We start from the raw sequence: 22,605 nt of genomic DNA on the forward strand, positions 1-22,605 counted from the left end.
CTGACCAACATGGTGAAACCCTGTCTCTACTAAAAATACAAAAATTAGCTGGGCCTGGTGGTGCGCACCTGTAATCTCAGCTACTCAGGAGGCTGAGGCAGAAGAATCGCTTGAACCTGGGAGGTGGAGGTTGCAGTGAGCTGAGATCGTGTCATTGCACTCCAGTCTGGGTGACAGAGCGAGACTCCGTCTCAAAAAAAATAAATCAATAAATAAAAGTTAAGTAGCCACATTTTTTAGGGCATATAGGTAATAGTGTGAGTAAATTGTGACCCCAGCTACACTCATGTCCATCACTAAATGCAATCTGTTTTTTTTTTCTTGTTATCTTGAGGAGCCAAATTCATATCAAGAACGCTGTATTAGTTTCCTAGGGCTGGAATAGCAAAGTACCACAAGCTGGGTGGCTTAAAACAAGGGAAACTGATTCTCTCACAGTTCTAGAGGTTGGAAGACCAAAATCAAGGTGTTGGCAAAGCTGGTTTCTTATGGAGGTTCTGAGGGAGAATATGTTCCATGCCTCTCTTCAGCTTCTGGTACTTGCTGACAATCTTTGGCATTCTTTGGCTTGTAGACCCATCCCTCCACACTCTGCCTCTATCAACACATGGCATGCCCTTTGTGTGTCTTCTCTGTTTCTTCATGTCTTTATATGGCCCTCTTATCAGGACATGATTAGATTTGGGCCCCATTCTAATCAAATATGACCTCAATCTTAACATCTGCAAAGACTCCATTTCCAAGTAAGGCCACATTCCAACGTTCCAGATAGACATGAATTTTGGGCCACACTATTCAATGCAGCACAAATGCAAAAGGGGATTTTAATTAATGGCCAGTATTGAAATTATGTGGTAGACTAGGTCAAGAGATCGAGACCATCCTTGGCAACATGGTGAAACCCTGTCGCTACTAAAAATACAAAAATTAGTTGGGCATGGTGGCACGTGCCTGTAGTCCCAGCTACTCAGGAAGCTGAGGCAGGAGAATCGCTTGAACCCAGGAGGCGGAGGCTGCAGTGAGTCGAGATGGTGCCACTGCACTCCAGCCTGGTGACAGAGCAAGACTCTGACTCAAAAAAAAAAAAAAGAAGAAGAAAAGAAAAGAAATTACATGGTAGAGTATTAGGGAGATTTTCATTTGCTATAAAGAGATCTAGAGGTCTCCACCACTTGGCCAGACTAGACTTCTTTGGTTCTCTACTCTATATGAATGTTGAGGCCTTTTCACAGCCTGCCCAGATGCCCTTTCCCTGCCTTGTTTACCTGGCTAAATTTTCCACATCTTTCAGGTCTTAACTGCATTCTCACTTCCTCTAGGAACCCTCTTCAGAGAATTTTAAGAAATCAGAGCTTCTCTGGGCTCCCATGATATGCTGCCTTTCCCCATCATGGCACTTGCCTTGCTATAATCTCACACCTGTCCACTTGTCTGGGTCTCCAATACCTGAGGGTAGCAACTCAATTTCCCACTGGTAGCACTGGGCCTAGCACAGAATATAAGAGCCCAGGACTCCTGTGATAAGATTACCCAGGGTCTGGTGAGTAACTGAGTATTCTTATATAAGTCACTCAACTTCTTGTGGTCTCAGTTTCTTCATCTAAAAAATAAGAGTCTTGGGTGGGTGCAGTGGCTTATGCCTGTAATCCCGGCAGTTTGGGAGGCTGAGGCGAGTGGATCACAAGGTCAGGAGATCGAGACCATCCTGGCTAACACGGTGAAACCCCGTCTCTACTAAAAATATAAAAAATTAGCCAGGCGTGGTGGCGGGCGCCTGTAGTCCCAGCTACTCAGGAGGCTGAGGCAGGAGAATTGCTTGAACCCAGGAGGTGGAGGCTGCAGTGAGTCGAGATGGTGCCACTGCACTCCATTCTGGTGACAGAGCAAGGCTCTGATTCAAAAAAAATTAAAAAAATAAAAATAAATAAGAGTCTTAGATTGCAATGTCTAAGAAACCCTCCTTAGTCTAATGTTCTAAGTTGGTAATTGTATTAGTCCATTTTTATACTGATATAAAGAACTACCCAAGACTGGGTAATTTACAAACAAAAGAGGTGTAATTGACTCAGTTTCAGCATGGCTGGGGAGGTCTCAGGAAACTTACAATCATGGCAGAAGGTGATGGGAAAGCATGGCACCTTCTTCACAAGGCAGCAGGAAGGAGAAGTGCCTAGTGAAGGGGAAAGAGCCCCTTATAAAACCATCAGATCTCATGAGAATTCACTCACTATCACGAGAACAGCATGGGGGAAACTGCCCCCATGATTCAATTACCTCCACCTGATCTCTCCTTGACCCATGGGGATTATGGGGATTATGAAGATTACAATTAAAAATGAGATTTGGATGTGGACCCAAAACCTAACCACATCAATAATGATAGGTAAGAACTCTAATAGCTATGCAGTACTTAATAGTTCTAAGTGCTTCACATATAGTAATTCATTTCATATTACAATAATTCTATCCTTTACAGACAAAGAATCAGAGAAACAGAGAGGTTAAAGAACTTTCACAAAGCTACAGAGCTAGAAAATGGCAGAAGTGGAATTTGAACCTGACAGTCTGGTTCTAGAATCTATGTGCCTAACCAATCCACTATCTCTGCCTCTCTATAATGATTCTCCTTTTATTCGCTAGAGGAGCTGGTGTGAATGTTTCATCCCCAAGGAACCAGATATGTCTGATTCTTCATTTATATGCTAGAAATACAAGCTCTAGTTCATCACAATTAGGCAAAAAGGGGAGTAACATTTCAATATCTTATAATCAAATGTTTAACACTAATATACAAGCATTGATATACTTCAAACTCTTAGTAGTATCTTTGGAATAATACTAACAATATTTACATATTATTATATTCATATAATATTATATTATACTAATATTAATTGAAATATAAATATTTTAATACTAAAATACTAAAAATATTTATATTTTAATTAATATTATCATGTAATTAGAAATATTTAAAAAATAATGGTTATAAAATCACGCAGCTACTGCTCTTGCACCTGTTACTCAGCATTAGAAACAAAAATGTTTTGTTCTGGAAATTTAACCTGATTATATTTATATTAGTCCAAATTCTTATTAGATTTATTTTGTCCTTTCACTTATTTTTAAAGATAATGCCAAAGGCCATTGTTTCTATGCCTGATTATAGTACTCACACACACTATAATAGTCATTCAACAATTGGCCTGTGGTTTGGCAACCCCGAAACCAACTTGAAAATAAACAAGTTATTGGCAATATTTATTTAAATACAGGCTGTATTACTATTAAATAATTAGTATACTGTTTCATGACTTTCATAATAAAAAGTACAGGAACAGCCATCCTAAGCTTGCATTGGTAATATGAATATTAATTAGATATGGATTCTTTTATGGATCCATTAAAAAGTGGGTGAAGGATATGAACAGACGCTTCTCAAAAGAAGACACTTATGCAGCCAACAAACATGAAAAGAGGCTCATCGTCACTGGTCATTAGAGAAATGCAATTCAAAACCACAATAAGACACCATCTCATGCCAGTTAGAATGGCGATCATTAAAAAGTCAGGAAACAACAGACCCTGCAGAGGATGTGGAGAAATAGGAACACTTTTAAATTGTTGGTGGGAGTGTAAATTAGTTCAACCATTGTTGAAGACAGTGTGGCAATTCCTCAAGAATCTAGAAGCAGAATTACCATTTGACCCAGCAATCCCATTACTGGGTATATACTCAAAGGATTATAAATCATTCTACTATAAAGACACAGGCACAGACATGTTTATTGCAGCACTATTCACACTAGCAAAGACTTGGAACCAACCCAAATGCCCATCAGTGACAGACTGGATAAATAAAATGTGGCACATATACACCATGGAATACTATGCAGCCATAAAAAAGGATGAGTTCATGTCCTTTGCAGGGACACGGATGAAGCTGGAAGCCATCATTCTCAGCAAACTAACACAGGAACAGAAAAGCAAATAACACATGTTCTCATTCAAAAGTGGGAGTTGAAAAATGAGAATACATGGACACAGGGAGGGGAACATCACACACCAGGGCCTGTTGAGGGGTGGGGGGCTAGGGGAGGGATAGCATTAGGAGAAATACCTGATGTAGATGATGGGTTGATAGGTGCAGCAAACCACCAATGGCACATGTATACTCATGTAACAAACCTGCACATTCTGCACATGTATTCCAGAACTTAAAGTATAATTTTATAAAAACTTGAAGTTTTGTACATACAATGGAATATTATTCAGCCATGAAAAAGAAGAAAATCCTTCCATTTGTGACAACCTAGATCAGCCTGGAAGACATTATGCTAGGTGAAATAGACCAGAAACAGGAAGATAAATACTCTATAATCTCACTTACATGTGAAATTTAAAAAAGTCAAACTCACTGGGCATAGTGGCCAAAACCTATAATCCTAGCACTTTGGGAAGCAAAGGCAGGAGGATTGCTTGAGCCCAGGAGTTCGAGACCAGCCTGTGCAATATGGGGAAACTTCATCTCTACAAAAAAAAAAATTACAAAAAACTAGCCAGGCGTGGTGGCATGTGCCTGTAGTCCCAGCTACTCAGGAGGCTGAGGTGGGTGAATCACCTGAGTCTGGGGAGGTGGAGGCTGCAGTGAGCCACGATCACGCCACTGCATTCCAGCCTGGGTGACAGAGTGAGACCCTGTATCAAAAATAAAAAACAAAAATAAATTAAAAATAAGAAAGTCAAACTCACAAAAGCAGAGAGCATAATAAGCAGTTGCCAGGGGCTGGGGTTAGAGAAATGGGGAGATGTTGGTCAAAATTTACGAACTTTCAGTTATAAGATGAATATGTTTTGGAGATCTAATATACAACATGATGATTATAGTTAATAATACTGCATTGTATACTTGGAATTTGCTAAGAGAGTAAATCTTAAGCATTCTCTCCATACACACAAAATAATGAGCCTGGTATGGTGGTCATGCATAGAATTGCAACACTTTGGGAGGCCAAGGCAGGAGGATCACTGAGGCCAGGAGCTTAAAACCAGCCTGGGCACCATAGCAAGACCCCATCTCTATAAAAAATAAAAATTTAAAATAAAAAAATGGTAACTGTGTAGTGATTGGATATGTTAATTAGCTTGATTATGGTAACTATTTCACAATGTATATGTATATCAAATCATCACATTGTATACCTTAAATATAGACAATTTTTATTCATAAATTATACCTCAGTAAAACTAAGGAAAAATAAATTAATATGTAAGAGTGATAGACTGTCAGTGAGAGGGAAATGGAAAAAAAGGAAAATAGACTGTCAAAAGTAAAAATAAATAAAAATTAAAAGTTGGAGTTTAGCAGAAGAAATAAAACATAATGTAAAAATAACTATGGCAAGTAAACTATGCAATGATCAGTGCTCTTATAAAGGTGGAAAGAAAGTTGCAATGGGAAAGAAAGGCAAGTGAGAAGAGGGTCAAGATCAGAGCAGACTTTGGGGAAGAGAAAGCTCTTGAGCTAGTCCTTGAAGATTGGTGTGATTCCTGTATACAACAATAAGGAGTGAAAGCCATTCAAGTAGAAAGAACAGCAGGAACAAAGACAGAGAAGTCAGAAAACAGAGTATCTGCAAAGAACATCAAATACTGTACTTTAGTCTATCTGGCAAGTGGAGTGCATAGGAGATAATGGGAAATCAGGGGAAAAAAACATATGTTAGGGTTAGATTATGACCCTTACAATTATCCTAGTACATGACAATAATAGTCTAAGGCAGTGTCAACAAGAATGGAGAACAAAGTATAGATTCAAGAAATATTCCAAATATAGAACTGACAACATTTGGCAACAGAAGAGGAAGGAAGAGGTAAAAAGTCAAAGATGATGTCACATTCTTTGCCCTAATGGCTAGAGGAATGTTGGTGGCATTGACAAGAATAAGGAGAGTGAACGTGGAACAAATTCTGGTCCATCTGTTTGAGTTCTGCATACCAATGCTCAGCTAGCTCATCACAAAGCAGAAGTAGAGAACATTTCAAGCTCAACAGTCACTCTGTGACTCATCAGATGTGAGGGTGAAGTTATTTTTACTCTCACAGAAGTAAAACAAAACCTGAACATTGTTAAAAAGATTCTTCAGGTTTTCTGAATGTTCAAGTGGGTTGTCTAGAACAACAAGCCTTAACTTAGATCCTCAAAGTCTAATCTTAGAGGAAAATTTAAATGGTTTTATGTCCCCAGTCCTTTAGTCCTTAGCTGGTTGAAATCTAAAAGCTATCTTTTCTCCTTTTGAGATATGAGTGTGACACATCATTCATCTCTAAACTTTCTTCATTAAATATTTAGTGTGACAAATTCAGCTTGTAGGTTGATAAGGAGGTACTCTACATTTCATTATCTGGATTTTCCCTCCAACAATATTCTGAATAGTTTTTCCATATTGCTCTCAATCTTTAACCACTCCACCATCACTTGATGGTGTCACACTTCAGAGAACCTTTCATTTTAACCCCATTTCCATGAATCATTATCATTGTGGCTTGCGGGAATTGCTTGAGCTATACCCAGAGCATCTGACCTGTCATATCTGCCCAAGATCACTTTATGTGACCTTTTATGTGCACATATGGCCACGCCCCTAGACATTCTGTAAATCTAAACTAAGTATGGGGAACAAACTCATTAAAAATCCAAGCACAAGAATTCCACATGAGACTTTACCTGGTGGCACAATAAGCAAATGCTTTCCGCTAAACAAGGAATTGGAGTCTACTTTCTGGACATATTTTCACCAGTCATCATAATTGAAACCTGACATACATAAAACTGTAACTAAATACCAATGCCGTTGAAGCAGAGTACCATAAAGAGAAATGTCCTAGGCTCCTCTTATATCCAATGGGGAAACTTTCTATCCAATTAAGGGAACACACATGTAGCTTCAAAGGGCCTACAAAAGAATGCTAAATTCTCACTGATAAACTCATATCTCCCCAAAATTAAACTGAACAGTCCTCTGACGTTTAATAATTCTTTCATGTACATTTCAATGAAAGGTGAAGCTGTTTTATTTAATCCAACCTTGAGTGTGGATACTTTCCTCTTCCGAACTATTGATATAACCATGACATTTAAATGCACACAAGTAGCAGCAATTCCATTTGGATCCCCTGATTGAGTCAATTACTGTGAAGTTAAGCATGCCCATTCCATCCCAGAGTTTAAGTAAACAAGACCACCGCTCTCTGCTCTTAGCCCAGGATTTATGAGGGCCGTGTCTGGCACTCAGGGAGATGTTGGCTTTCTCTCACCAGTGATTCCATATACAACACTGTCATATAATTTTTAGATTTTTCAAAGACTTCAAAGTTCACAGCCTTCTGTGAAGTTGCTATCTGGGCATGTTTATCACGGCAAGGACTAAAGGCAGGAGCGCTATGCAGAAACTTCAAACTGTGGGCACTTCACAAATGCATTGTGTGCATCTATAAAATGTCAAAACATCCAGGAGAAAAATTAAAAAGCCAGTCAGTTCACCACTCATACAGGGGTAAAGCCAGGCTGGGGCAAATGTGGCTTAAATGTTGGGTTGGAAAGACTGTTTGATTTTTCCATGATCAAGATATTGTATCCTAATTGTTTCCTTTGCTAAATGAGCAGTGCTTAATTGCTAAGTAGAAATTAGTTCACTTCCTCCCTTCTCTCTTTTTGAAAGTGACCAGATGTCCCATTTGGGGGGTTTACCCTTTGTGATGTGGTACTGAGAACACAGGACAAACTTTGTGTGTCTTAAGAGGCCACACTGCTTGATGGTGAGCGTGGGGCTCTGGAGTCAGACTGGCCTTTGCGTGAAGCCCAGCTCTGCCACGCAGCAGCTGAACACCGCCGGACAAGTTACCCTGTGTGTCTCAGTTACCCCGTCTGTAAGATGGGGTTGATAGTAATGGTACTACCTCATCAAGCTGTGAGGATCCAATAAAATAATGTGCTGAGTACATGAAAAGTATTCCATACATTTGATTTTATTATTATAATTGAAACACTGGACAAAAGAAATGAAAGTTCTTTTCTTCAGTTCAGGGATGAATCCCTGAAACATCAGTAAGGATTCTCTTATTTGGGTTCTGAATTCTGTATCCCCATAGCTTTTGGACATATTGATGTCCTACAATGCATCAAGCACTGTGCAAGAGGCTTCTCAAATATATTAGTCACAGAATCAAGCAACATGCTAGCACTGATTTAACATCAATCTTCCCAAAAATACTATCTCATTCACTCTCTTTACATTCCATTCATCCAACAAGGATCTATTATGAGCCAGCCAATGGGTTACCTAAGTGGAGCTACCTAATATCCCTGGCTCTTACCAATCAAAGTAAATTCTTCTAGAAAAGGAATGTTTTGAGAGAAGCTGTCTAGATCCTCCATGTTAGCCGGCACATTCTGGAAGGCTCTTCAGAAGGTTAGCAGGTTATCAGACATCTTTTCATGCAGTCCTGACTGAGGAGAGCCACTGTGTCCTTTGCATGCTGAGCATCACTGTGCATCATCATGACTCACAAGCGATCAATCACCGAATGACATTTAAACATCTTGGCTAACTACCAGCAGCATTTTGCTTCAGTTATTGGAAGTGTCTCAGAGTGAATGTGCTCTAAGATCTGAATCACTGTCTCTGAGGGCAACAATGCAAATTGCCAAGAAATGCATAACAAACAACCACGGCACAAGAATAGCCTTGTTGCATGTCACTGTGCACCATGAGGCATCTGATGTTTCTGCCTCCTTAATCATGCTCACGATGCTTCTTCTTGTGAAGTGACGCACATGATCCTTAGAGACATATACAGTGTTAGAGCTGGGAGGGACGTCATCTTGAAGATGAGGTGATCATCACAGAGAGGAGTGGAAGGAAGCTAACATTTATTAAATTCCAGGACCCAGGTCTCCTGACTGCTACTTTAAGGATGTTTTCACTGTACCACATCTAGTGACAAGATTCTCTGCTCAGCTACTCCCTTATCAAAGTTCTCACTTACCGACTTAATTATCAATATTTTAGTAACTGTGAGCTGTGAGCACAACCTGCCAACTGTAACGCTCATCTTAGTATCGCTCTAGCCACTGGATGAGAGATTCTATCACATTTTCATCCTTCGGCAATCTGTAAACCACATTGGGATAGCTTGTCTCATACCCTGGTGGTGAGAGGGTAGATTGGTGCAATCTTTCCAGAAGGCAGCATTGCAGTGTATCAAACACCCCATGCATGTGTCTACCTTGGGACTCAATCCTTCTGTTTCCAGGAATTTACACTAAGGAAATGATCTGAGATGTGTCAAAGGTGTGTGTACATGATTAGCAACGGACAGAGCATTGCAGGTCCAGATAGATACATAGATAGATAGATAGATAGATAGATAGATAGATAGATAGATAGATAGATAGATAGACAGATAGATAGATAGGCAGGCCATGATAGATAGATAGACAGACAGACAGACAGATGATAGACAGATGATAGAGAGATAGACAGACAGACAGATGATAGATAGATAGACAGATGATAGATAGATAGAGAGAGAGAGAGACAGATAGATAGATACCTGAATAAATTATCTGCTCAGTCATTGGTTACCCACACCTAAACACCCTAAAAGGCACCACTGCCACACCTTAATATCCTAATAGGCATCATCTCCCACCTGGTGGCAGATACTGGAATTATACAATGCCAAGGATGAACTGTTATCTAAGAAGCATACCTGGTAAAGTCAACTGAATTTCACTGACTGGAAATATCCTCATTTCAAACTAGAAATTAGAAATTTTTAAAATAAAAACATTACTTCCCAGTCACTTCTTATCTTTTTCTCCCTTTATTGTTCTCTTCTACCCATACAACCGCCACTTTCTCCTAGTCTTACACCTTCTAAGAAGTCTGTCTGCGTTGTAAATCCTTTTTATTTCCAAAGTCAAAGTAGCATGATAGGACTTAATTGCCGGTACAGGGGAAATTGTGTGAATAGATAAGGTAATTAAATGTGTCTGTTCTCATGCTGGCAAGGCTGTGGAGAAAACAATGCTTTTACACTATTGGTGGGGGTGCAAATTAGTTCAACCATTGTGGAAGACAGTGTGGCGATTCCTCAAGGATTTAGAACCAGAAATACCATTTGACCCAGCAATCCCATTGCTGGGTATATACCCAAAGGATTATAAATCATTGTACTAAAAAGACACATGCACACGTATTTTTATTGCAGCACTATTCACATTAGCAAAGACTTGGAACCAACCCAAATGCCCATCAATGACAGACTGGATAAAGAAAATGTGGCACATATACACCAAAGAATACCATGCAGCCATAAAAAAGGATGAGTTCATGACCTTTGCAGGGACATGGATGAAGCCGGAAGCCATCATTCTCAGCAAACTAACACAGGAACAGAAAACCAAACACCGCATGTTCTCACTCATAAGTGGGAGTTGAAAAATGAGAATACATGGACACAGGGAGGGGAACATCATACACCAGGGCCTGTCAGGGGGTTGGAGGCAAGGGGAGGGATAGCACTAGGACAAATACCCAATGCGTGCAGAGCTTAAAACCTAGATGACGGGTTGATAGGTGCGGTAAACCACCATGGCACATGTATACCTATGCAACAAACCTGCATGTTCTACACATGTATCCCAGAACTTAAAGTAAAATAAAAATAAATAAATGTGTCCGTTCGATGGATGAGTCAATACTCCTTAGAGTGACTGTAATAGATCAGACTAGTAGTTCAGGCATTAAGTAGTTCTCACTGTTAACAATCTTCCTGCAAAACTTCAAATTTTATTTTCAGAAAATTCACTGACTATCCTGGAATATGCATATTAGGGGAAGTAACTTCATGAACCACTACACCCTAAAGAAACTATTTTTGTTAGAGATCACATTTTCTCTTGAGTCCAACTGCACAGCAAGATGTTTTCTGCTTGATGGGCAGATAGAAATTAAAACTGGATAAGCACAATAGGCGTGTGAATACCATATGTTCTCACTTATAATAAATGGGAGGTAAGCTATGAGTACGCAAAGGCATACAGAGTGGTACGATGGACTTTAGAGATTCAGAAGGGGAATGATGGAAGGGGAGCTAGTGATTAAAAAACTACATATTGGGTACAGTGTGCACTATTTGGGTGACAGGTGCACTGAAATCTCAAAACTCACCAGTATATAATTTATCCATGTAAAAAAACAAATGCTTGTACCCCAAAAGCTATTGAAATAAAAAATGTTTTTAAAGAAAGAAAATAAAAGAATAAGAAAGATGAGTACATTGAGCCATCACTGATATCTAGGAGCTCCCCCAGGGTAACCATGACAACACTAGTTTCCAAGCAGCAAAGCCTAGTAATGTGATAAGCCAAGCTGAACACTCCAGGCCCAGACTCCTGACTCTTCCAAGACTGGCCTTGGGATGTAGTTAAATCACTTACAATCCATTTCCTAATGTGTAATGTGTAAGCCATAATTATATCCCTGTCTACCCAGCACTGGGTTGGATCAACACTAGAAATTCATTAAATATTTTTTGATTGATTACCTCCCAGAGTAGTTATGAAAACTTAGATAACAAAGCATTTAGGAAGGATTAAGAGTGCCATAAATGTCATTACTCAGTAAATGTTATTTACCAAAGTAGATCAATATTTATCATGTATTAAAACCATAACATAGTTTCATTTGTTCTAACTCCTGGATTCAAAATATACAAAGAATGAAATAACACACCATGCTTCTCTGGGGAAAACTACTGACATATGATTTTTACTATATGTTTAGAGCACTGGTTCCTAAACATCCACCTGAATAAATTGCAAGAGAATCAACAGGAGACCTTTTCAAAACATAGGGACTTTTAGGCCCCACTCCTGGAGATTCAAATTCTGTAGTTCTGGGATGAGACTGGGGAATCCACTCTTTTTTAAAACTCCTAAGGTGATTGTAATGTGCAGGCAACTTTGAGAAGCACTAACTGAGAATGTACAAATACTGATCTCTCTAAGACAATTAGACTATCCTTGAAAGAGAAAAATCCACTAGTACCTTCTAGAACTCCATCATGGAAGGAGCTGTTGGTCAGAGATCCCCACCCCAATATCTGTGACTCTAGTATGCTCTTGACCTGCACCTGCCTCCAGGGCCCATCTTCCTTGTTCCTCTTTCCCCTTTTCTTAAGTCTGACTCCATCTGCCCCAACCCTTGGGACATTCCCTTTCCAAGACCAGCCACAGAAAGAGCGGCGACCTCCTTTTCCTCTTCCTGTTTGGCTGCCCCTACAGATAAGCTCAAGGGCTCTTTTCCTTTTAAGTGATGCTAACTGATTAATACCACCAAGAATAGGGAAACCAAAACACAACAAACTTAGAGGTGAAAGGTTCCAGACTCTCCAAGGCCTTATCACCATGATCCTGGGCCATGGTTTTTGATTCCTATTGGAGAAAGAGTAAGGCAAAAAGTTTGGGTAGAAATTCTCAGTAATGGGCTGAGAGGACCTCACAGGCAATCAGGGCAGGGTTCTTAGAAATACAATCCAATTATTCATTCATAATACTTATTGAGCGTCTCTTAAGTAACAGGCATTTCACTCACCAAGAGACTGATAAGGACAAAATCTTTCCCCTCAAAAAGCTCACGATCTTCCATGAGAGGAAGATATGTAAACAGGTGATTTATACACACATTGTGTGAGAACTTGTGATGGAGCCGCACTGTGCATATGTGGCTATTTAATTTTAAATTTATTAAAATTAAATAAGAGTACAGAAAATGGGTGAATTTTATGGCATGTAAATTATACCCCAATAAAGTTGTTTTAAAGAGTTAAAATTTTTTAAAAGTGAAATAAAATTAAAAATTCCTTTCCTCAACCACACTAGCTGGGTTTCCAGTGGCTGCCATATTGGACAGCACACACAACATATTTCCATGAACACAGGAAGTCTGCACAGCACTGTGAGAGAGGTGTTGCGGTAAGCCAGAGGAGGGAGCAACTTCTCTGCTTGAGGAGGGCACATAAGGCTTCACATATGGCATGTTTGAGGGGCTCCTGAAAGACGAATATGAGTTTTTCCTAAAATGTAAGAACTGAGGTAGGGAAAGAGGAAGTGGACAGAATGTACAAAGGCAGAGAAGTTGCATGGTGTGTTCAGGGAATGCTCAGCAATATAACGAGAAACACTGGTTGTGTGGGACTCAGGAGTGAGTTATGATGCTGAAGAAGTAGGTCCTGAACAGGAGCCATGGGGCAGCTCTGGATGCCGAAGGAAAGCAGCTTTTATCCCTGATGGCAAGGAAGCCAACAGTGATGTTCACTTGTTTGTACGTTCATTTTTTATGAATAGACTTTTTAATTGCAATATAATATACATACAGAAAAACACACAGAGCATCCAGGACACAACTCAGAGTTATCACGAAAGGTACACAACTGTATAATGACCATCAAGGTCAAGAAACAACATGTCAGCAACTCAAAAGCCCACCCTTTCACGCCCCTTCCCGCTCACCGTCCACTTCCTCCTCCCCAAAGCAACTCTAGCCTAGATTTAACCCTACGGATCTGTTTTGTATTTTAATAGAGGTTTTTCAAGCAGGAAAACAACATGGCTATATTTCATTTTGAAGAAGAACATCTTGGTAGCTCAGTGGAAGAGTCTGTGGTAGAAAGAAATGGTGGTAGAAAGCAACGAGGAATGATATAGATGGCTCTAGTTTAAGGTAGTAATGAAAAGAGGCTGATGTCCAGGGAATCTTAGTAATAAAAATCATAGCATTTACTGAGTCCTGGATATTTTCCACGCACTGAAGTGTGGGCATGGCATAGATCTTAACATTCAATACCCCCATGCAATCCTCCAAAGTCAGTAGGCATGCAGGGAGGGAGAGGCAAAGCCAAGACTCAATTACGCACACATCTGCTTCCACCATCTATGGCCTTGACTGTTACTCTGCCTCTGTTTCTACTATCCTCCCTTTTGAGAAGAAACGAACTGTTTCAGGGTCTGACTATGTATAATGCATAGGAAGGAGTTAAGAATGAATTAAATGCTTAGCTTAGGAGAGAAGCTGAAGACCTGGAGATGCCAGGACCTTCCTTTGAGGATATCAACCTCATCAAAGCCCTCATTTCCCTTAAAGGCAAGAACTTTTCTTCTAAAAATAGAAATTAAAGAGCAAGTAATTCTAGTTGGCTGCCAAAACTGTGCCATCAGAGGCTTGATGTTGTATTATCTATTGATGTGTAACAAATCACCCCCAACACTTAGTGGCTTAAAACAACAATATAGTGTCTGTGGGTCAGAAACTCAGGAGCAAGTGGATGGGCACTTTTGGCTTGCTGCCTTCAGTCAGATATTAGTTGATTCTGCAGCACCCAGGGGCTTGACTGGGGCTGGAGGAATCACTTTCTGAATGGCTCACTCACATGGTGGGCACGTTGGTGCTGACTGTTGAGTAAGGACCTCAGCTTCTCTCCAAGTAGATCTCTCCATAAAGCTGCTTTAGTGTCCTCATAGAATGCAGCTGGCTCTCCTCAAAGTGAGTGATCCAAGACACTAAAGCAGAAACTACAAAGCTTTTGATAAGCTAACCTCAGAAGTAACACATTTTTACTTTCACCATATTCCATCAGTTATTGACCATACAGAGTCAGCCGTGATTCAGTGTGGTCATTTCACAGTGCATGAGTACCAGGCAGCATGGATCTCTGGAGGTCAACTTAGAGGCTAGGTGCCACAGTAGTAAAGGGTGGCTTTGTGCAAATCACAAGTGTTCTATGAAGCATTTCAAATGGAAACAGAGAGGGACGATTCTGCATTCCTGACAGATGGAACAGCGTGATTAAAGGTACCATGTTATATGGCCTCTGTCTGATTTGGCTAAAGTGAACTGATCATGAGTGAGGGGGAGAAAACCCAGAAAATACAGGCCCACGTTGTAGACTGACTTGCATGTCTAAAAAGGGAACATCAACTTCACCTGTAGATAAATGGGAGCCACACATGCTAGCTCAGTGAAAGGATGACATGTAAGGATCATAAAACATTAGAATGGAAGGGCTTTTTGAGACCAACTTCCTATCAATAGATTGTTTTCATGGTGCCCTGGAAGCTGAGCCAATTCAGGTCCCTTTGTTTTACCAAAGGAAACATACTAGGTCAGGGTTGTGCCTTAGGAAGGCAGTCCTGGCCACAATGTGGAAAATCGATTTAGAGGAGGGAAGAATGGAAGCAGGGATGCCAAGTTGAAACCTTAGTCCATTTCCCAGTATGAAAAGCCTAGAGTATGATGATGGTGGTAGAAATGCAAAGGAGGGGAAGAGACGTGAAAAACATTCTGAGATAATTATAGTGAACATGATAGACTTTTGCATTCACAGTGTATTAGTCCGTTTTTCACACTGCTGTAAAGAAATATCTGAGACTGGGTAATTTGTAAAGAAAAGAGGTTTGATTGACTCACAGTTACGCATGGCTGGGGAGGCCTCAGGAAACTTACAATCATGGCAGAAGTCAAAGAGGAAGCAAGGCACATCTTACATGGCAGCAGGAGAGAAGAGCAAAAAGGGAAAATGTCAAACACTTACAAAACCATCAGATCACATGAGACTCACTCACTATCTTGAGAACAGCATGGGGGCGTTACCTCCCACCAGGTCCCTCCATTGACACATGGGGATTACAATTCAAGATGAGATTTGGGTAGGGACACAGAGCCAAACTATATCACAAAGTTAAGGCATGTTTTCCTTCACTTCATCATGAAAGAATAACTTAATATGAGATGACATAATTTGCAATTACCCTTTTTTTTTTTTTTTTTTTACATCTTTCCTTGTATCCATAGGGCCTACCTTTCCCTAACTATCAACTCATATCTATGATTTCCTTCAGCACCTTTTTCAAAGTTCACTTACTCCTGGAAGCCATCACTGACTACTCTCAGCTGATCAGATCACTCCTGCCCTCTATACTTACGGAAGCAGTTGCTTCCATATCATATTACACTACTGAATATCGTAGAAGATATTTCGTCCCTATAGCCTAGCTGAGCCATGAAAAGCAGTGACAGATATTAAATAGAACTTTTTGTAAGATCTATTGAGTTAACCAGGGGTATGGTATTACCTCTACAATCCCGGCTATATGTACCAGATCCTAATCTGAGTTAAAATGAACCTTGATATTTAGTTTACTTTTTGGCTTTGACTACTTTTTACTTGTTTTAAAAATCAGGATAAAACAAAATTGAACAAAAAATAAAGAGGTAAAGTGCATTCAATAAAGAGATTTTAATTAACACTGGGCATAAAAATACATTTTACTGAATCTTAAGGGTTTTTTAACATTTGCTGTTTATAGTATCTTGTCTGATTTGAGAGGCTATCAAATCACAGATCAGTCATACATTGATTCAGGATCAGTCTCTTTCTTTTTTCAGTATATTACATTACTGAGGGATAAACTGGATTTAATTTTAAAAGTTAAATTGGTATTATCTGAAAAATGAATCCATTTAAAATATTTCTGCATTGGGTGGGAGTCTGTCCTAAACACACTCCACAGCTCATCATTCCATGTAGGTGCGTCACCCTATCCCAGAACACAAAGGAAACTTATTCTTGGAGTGTTACTGCCATCTAGTGGAAATTTTACTAAATGTGAATAAATTCTTAAGGCTAATTAGGCCCCCTACTCTCTTTACCGCCACTCTCACCATGCCTTTTTTTCTTTTTCCTTTCTTTCTTTCTTTCTTTCTTGCTATCACAGGTGCATTCAGGTACACCAAGAAGAGAAAATGCTTGCTTAGTCATTGGGAACATTTTTGAAAATTGGTGCTTTGTGCCCAGCAAGACAATACTTCTATTTGGCCAAAGCTGCTTTGTCAGAAAATATATGAATATGTCCTAATTTTTGCAAAAAAAGAAATGCATAAAGGATTGACCAGAAACTAATGGGATTGATTACCTAAAGCAAAAGGATGAAAATGAATGAGAAAGATGGAAAAAGATAGAACTCTTCTGTTTATATTTTTATATAGTTTTTACTTTTGAACCACATAAATGTTTACTTTTTTTTTTTTTTTTTGAGACGGAGTCTCACTCTGTTGCCCAGGCTGGAGTGCAGTAGCGTGATCTCGGCTCACTGCAACCTCCGCCCTCCGAGTTCAAGCAGTTCTCCTACCTCAGCATCCCGAGTAGCTGGGATTACAGGTATCTGCCACAGCGCCCAGCTAATTTTGTGTGTTTTTAGTAGAGACAGGGTTTCACCATCTTGGCCAGGCTGGTCTTGAACTCTGACCTCGTAATCCACCCACCTTGGCCTCCCAAAGTGCTGGGATTACAGGCGTGAGCCACCATGCCCGGCCTATATTTTCAAATATAAAATTTAGTCACCAGGCTGGGAGGACTGTAAGTTGAACAGAAACAGAAACAAATCAACCTAAGCATGTATCATATAAAAAATGTAATTATTCAGAACAAGAAAAATAATTATTCCAAGTAACTTGTGAATGTGAAATTCTAACTGGCCACCCTCAGGGAATATTCTAAGGATAATAATTAAGAAAGCCTTGAACTTTACCTGGTAAGGTAAGTTTGTCTTTGGTAGTGGTATTGATGTAGTAATTCTGAAACTACTTTGTGTGTGTTTTAGAATTTCAAATAGATAAACATATTGATCTTGCTGGTGTTGCAGGACTTTTCCTTAGTTCAGCTAAAGACAGGGTCCTTTTTCCGTCCCATGGTCACCAACATTTAGGCTCATAGATGGTTTGAAGTGTGAGTAAAGCAGGGTTGTATTGGGTAAAAGGGAAACAAAGGGAAAACAGGGATCCTCCTAAGGCCAGAGTCCCTGCTAGAGAACTTCCCATCCACAAGTTCCACACAGGAAGAGGAGGAGCCTTGAATCCCAGGTTCCACACAGGAAGAGGAACCCTGCTGCAAATGTTGTGAACTTCTGTGTCTCCACCCCAGTGTGCACTCTTCCCAGTGCACAAGCCAGCTGGAGTTTTTCCAGGGACCCCCTTCCCACTTGGCTGTCTCACTGGAAACCAGTTTTCATATTGGGAGGGTCGTTTTTTGTTTTTTAAAAGAGATATGGAGTAAAGGAAGAAGACACAAACTCTTTGGTGTTGGGTCATGAAGTTAGAGGTATCAGTACAAATTCGAGGTCTTTAAAACTATGTATTAGCCAGGCATGGTGGCTGACGCCTGTAATCCCAGCACTTGGGGAGGTCAAGGTGGGCAGATCACCTGAGGTCAGGAGTTCAAGACCAGCCTGGGCAACATGGTAAAACCCTGCCTCTACTAAAATTATAAGAATTAGTCGGGTGTGGTGCTGCATGCCTGTAATCCCAGCTACTCAGGAGGCTGAGGCATGAGAATCGCTTGAACTGGGGAGGCGGAGGTTGCAGTGAACAGAGATCACACCACTGCATTCCAGCCTGGGTGACAAAGAGAAAGAGACTCTGTCTCAAAAAAAAAAAAAAAAAAAAGTATATACTTCCTATTTTGTCCATTGAAAGAGCCTAGAAGCAATAACCCTCCTGCAGAAGTATACCTGCACCCTGGCTTCCATGTCTAAACACCATAGTCAAAAGACAAAAGCAGGATCCCACAGAGAAATGGCTGATTCCAGGGCTGGGTCAAGGGAAGCACAAGGTGATCCTGGAACATCTTTTGTTTCGGAACATCAGAACATGCTCAAAAGCTGATTGGGACCTGCCAAAAGACACAGGAGCCAACCAAGATCAATGACACAAAAGAATATATAAGATTGAATTTTTTGAAAATTGCTGAGTCTATACCCAACCTTTAAAGGAGAAAAAAAGAAAAAGAAAAGATGCCAATGAATGCATGTGGAAGGAATGATAGAAACAGAAAATCACCATCTCAGAACCACCATAGAAATAATAGATTCAGGCAAGGATCATCAAAGAGTGTCAAAATCATTCAGTGGGAAATTGGGGCGTAAAAGAATATTTATACAATCTAAAAGTATAACTCCACGCAATATGTATTAATTACAAAGAAGAACTATATCTTTCCAATGCATCTAGCAGTTAGCATTTTTACTAAGTGATCAAACTTAATATGAGCAATAATGGGACAATCAGGCAGCAGATGCCTCCTGGTCTGACACACTGAGAAGGACAGAACACCACTTCTTTAGTGTTCCTGCCAAACTGCAAAACCTGAATCTAATCATGAGGAAACATCACATAAACCCAAGTTAAAGAACATTCAACAAAATACTGGCCTGGACTCCAAAAATGTTAATGTCAATTAAAGACCAAGGAAAAGCTGGGGAACTGCTCTTGATTAAAGGAAACATAAAAGACATAAATAATTATATTTAATATTAAATGCAATGTGTAATCTAGATTGGCTTTTGAATGGTTTAAAAAAAAAAGCTATAAGACATTGCAATGGGTTGAATGTGTCCCCTCCAAAATGTAGGTGTTGCCAATATGATAGTATTAAGAGGTGGGGCCTTTAAAAGGGGATTAGGCCATGAGAGCTCCTCCCTCGTGAATGGGATTAAGGCCCTTACAAAAGAGGCTTCATGCAGTATGCATTCCTTGCCATTCCAGCTTCTGCCATGTGAGGACACAGCATTCCTTTCCTTGGAGGCTACAGCCTTCACCAGATAACCAAACCTGCTAATGCAAAGGATCTTGGACTTTCTAGCCTCCAAAACTATGAAAAAATAAATTTCTGTTCTTTATAAATTACCCAGTCTGAGGTACTCTGTAATAGCAGCACAAAACAGGCTAACACAGATATTATTGAAATAATTCGAAAACTAAATAAGAATTCATATTAGATAATAATATTAAATGTAATATTAGATAATAAAATTGTATCGACTTCAAGTTTCCCAAGTGTTATAATTCTGTTGTAGTTAGATTACAAAATTATCTTGTTTTAAGTGATACGTACTGAAAGTATTTAGGAATAAAATGTTATATTGTCTACAACTATCTCTCAAATGGTTCAACATCATTTCATCCATAAGTACTTAGTATGTATCTCAAAAAGATAAGTATCCCTTTTAAAAATAACAATACATCATGCTATTTTTAAAGCTTCCCAGGTGATTCTCTTGTTCATCTATGAATCAATACTACAGAGATGACAAGCAGAACTAATCTCAGGGGTTAAATGTGAATGTGGTGGTGGCAGTTGAGAACATTGTGTTAAGAACAATTCTGACACATGATTACGCTCAGCCTAAGATAATGCCATGATTGATTGGCTAGGTCTGCCGTAGTGCCCAGTATGTCCCTGTATATTATCTGAGTCATGTCATAAGCATAAAACACAGAAGACAAGAGAGAGTACGCTATAGGCCAGAAGTTAGAAAGGAGATCCTGGTAGAGTCTGATCTGGTGATAGACTGCTGACCTCTCTTCCTCTTCAAATCAGTCAGACCTGTTTTCCTGGTTAAACAGTTTATAAGGAAACAAAAGGCAAGCATGGGAGGGGATAATATGTGTATGTGCATTAAGCCTTGAAGCAGATCTCTTTGATCATCACAGAGTCCACTGAGGTGGTAGGAAACAACTGCAGAGAGGAGCTCTTTAGAGAAATAACCACAATAATAATAATGATAATGATGATAATATGCTCAAAAGAGAAGTGAATCTAATGAAAAACTACTTCATTAGAATGAAATTCTAATAGAGGCATTTATCAACCTAAATAGCAAAGAAAGACTCTAAAAATAAATGATATGTATTTGGGAATAAGGCATTGCAGTGGGAAAGCACATGCCATAGTAAACTATGTGTGTATTCAGGGAAGTAAAGGAAGACAAAGGCTTTTAAGAGAAAAATTAAGAAAATCTCATAGTTGGCCGGGCACAGTGGCTCATGCCTATAATCCCAGAACTTTCAGAGGCCAAGGTAGGCGGATCACCTGAGGTCAGGAGTTTGAGACCAGCCTGGCCAACATGGCAAAACGCTGTCTCTACTAAAAACACAAAAATTAGCCAGGTGTGGTGGAGGGTGCCTGTAATCCCAGCTACTCAGGAGGCTGAGGCAGGAGAATCGCTTGAACCCGGGAGGTGGAGGTTGCAGTGAGCCAAGATCACGCCACTGCACTCCAGTCTGGGCGACAGAGCAAGACTCCGTCTCAAAAAAAAAAAAAAAAAAATTTCATAGTGGTTTTTGAGATAATTATCCTTGGCTACAAGGATCAGTAACAGAAACAAGAGTGACAGCAGGTGAGCTTGAACAGTGAGTTGCTGGGCAAATGTCCACATAAAAGTATTTTTTGCAAAAGGCTGTGATGGTCTTTGTGCAAGGTTGGGAGTTTTGCAGAGTCTTTTGTGATAGTTTGTGTTATCAGGCATTTCATGAGAACTTTTCTCTGCATGGCCTACCCCAGATCCATTTCTCAGGGAGGATTTTAACACAACGGACTCCATTTTGATTCTGAGAACTTTCACACTTCCCTCCTTTTCATCAAGATCTTTCTCCAAAAGCATCACTGATCAATCAACCTATAGTTGGATTTTGATGTCCCTCAGTACCAGGATGGATTTGTCCCAGGTTGCTCGTCTACACCCACATTTGGAAGGAATGATTGGTGACTACGAGTCATACTGAAACTCTTCTGGCCACATTTGAGCAACGAAGGGAGTTTGAAGCGAAGCTCTCAGGCTAGTCTACCTGGAGTCCATTATTAAGTTTAATTTTGTCTGTTTCGTAGGGGTTTGCTATCATCCCCAAGTTCTAGGCCAGCATTATTCTGTTCAGAGTTGTACCTCTGCAAGAATTTAACAAATAACAAATACAAAGTTTAAAATAAGAAAATACAACACAAAATTAATAGTAATATGACAATTCTAATTTGCATAATGGTTTTGAGACATGAACCTGGGCTAAGGCTAAAGACAACCAATTGAATAAATCAAATGACCATTATCCTGTAAAGTGAAAATGGTTGGCATTAACAGGGGTAAGAGTCTCATTATGATATGGATTCCTGTCCTAACATCTTGGGAAAAGCTGTCTAGAGCATGAAAACATCTCATCCTGGTTTGCAGATTAAATCTGTCTGTGGCATCAGGTGGTTTTGTAAATTGTTGTGTGACTCATTATCAGGCACAACTTCCTAAAATTTATCTAGTTTCAGCTTATAGGGCTTCAGGAATGGAGCATTTTCAATTTTTAGCAATTCCATGAAAGAAAGTTGGATTGGAAGGCTCTAGAATTCAGGATTTAGTCTAGTCTGTAGGTAGATCACAGGAACTCAAAAACAATGCACAGAGTTACAATGTAATAACAGGTGTATTATAGCTTTTCTTTAGAAACATAACTTTTTCTATACATATTAATCACATAGGAAGCTCAGATTTTAAAATCTCTTTAGGCTAGGAAGCCAAACCAAGGCAGATTTAGATTTTACCTATAGTCTTAAGGTTCCTGGGCCTGCCAGAGAGTAACAACTTTTTGTCTATTCATTTAAGTCTGGGAACACTTGAAGCCAGTCATTCTATGCACACTGTCAAATATGATATTTTGGTCA

The 22,605-nt window shown here is 39.7% G+C and overlaps 1 protein-coding gene across 1 annotated transcript in view; it reads right to left on the bottom strand.

The window, feature by feature from the left end:
* Nucleotides 1–8,511, bottom strand: part of ATP8B4 (ATPase phospholipid transporting 8B4 (putative)) — a 283,542-nt gene extending 275,031 nt beyond the window's left edge. Inside the window, exon 1 of the mRNA XM_055362981.2 lies at nt 8,377–8,511. Within this exon, the coding sequence (XP_055218956.2) occupies nt 8,377–8,437 (61 nt within the window). The 5' untranslated portion in view covers nt 8,438–8,511. The remainder of the gene's footprint in view (nt 1–8,376) is intronic.
* Nucleotides 8,512–22,605: the final 14,094 nt, after the last annotated feature.

The sequence above is a fragment of the Gorilla gorilla genome, chromosome 16, assembly GCF_029281585.2.
Source record: "Gorilla gorilla gorilla isolate KB3781 chromosome 16, NHGRI_mGorGor1-v2.1_pri, whole genome shotgun sequence".
Lineage (NCBI taxonomy): Eukaryota > Metazoa > Chordata > Mammalia > Primates > Hominidae > Gorilla > Gorilla gorilla.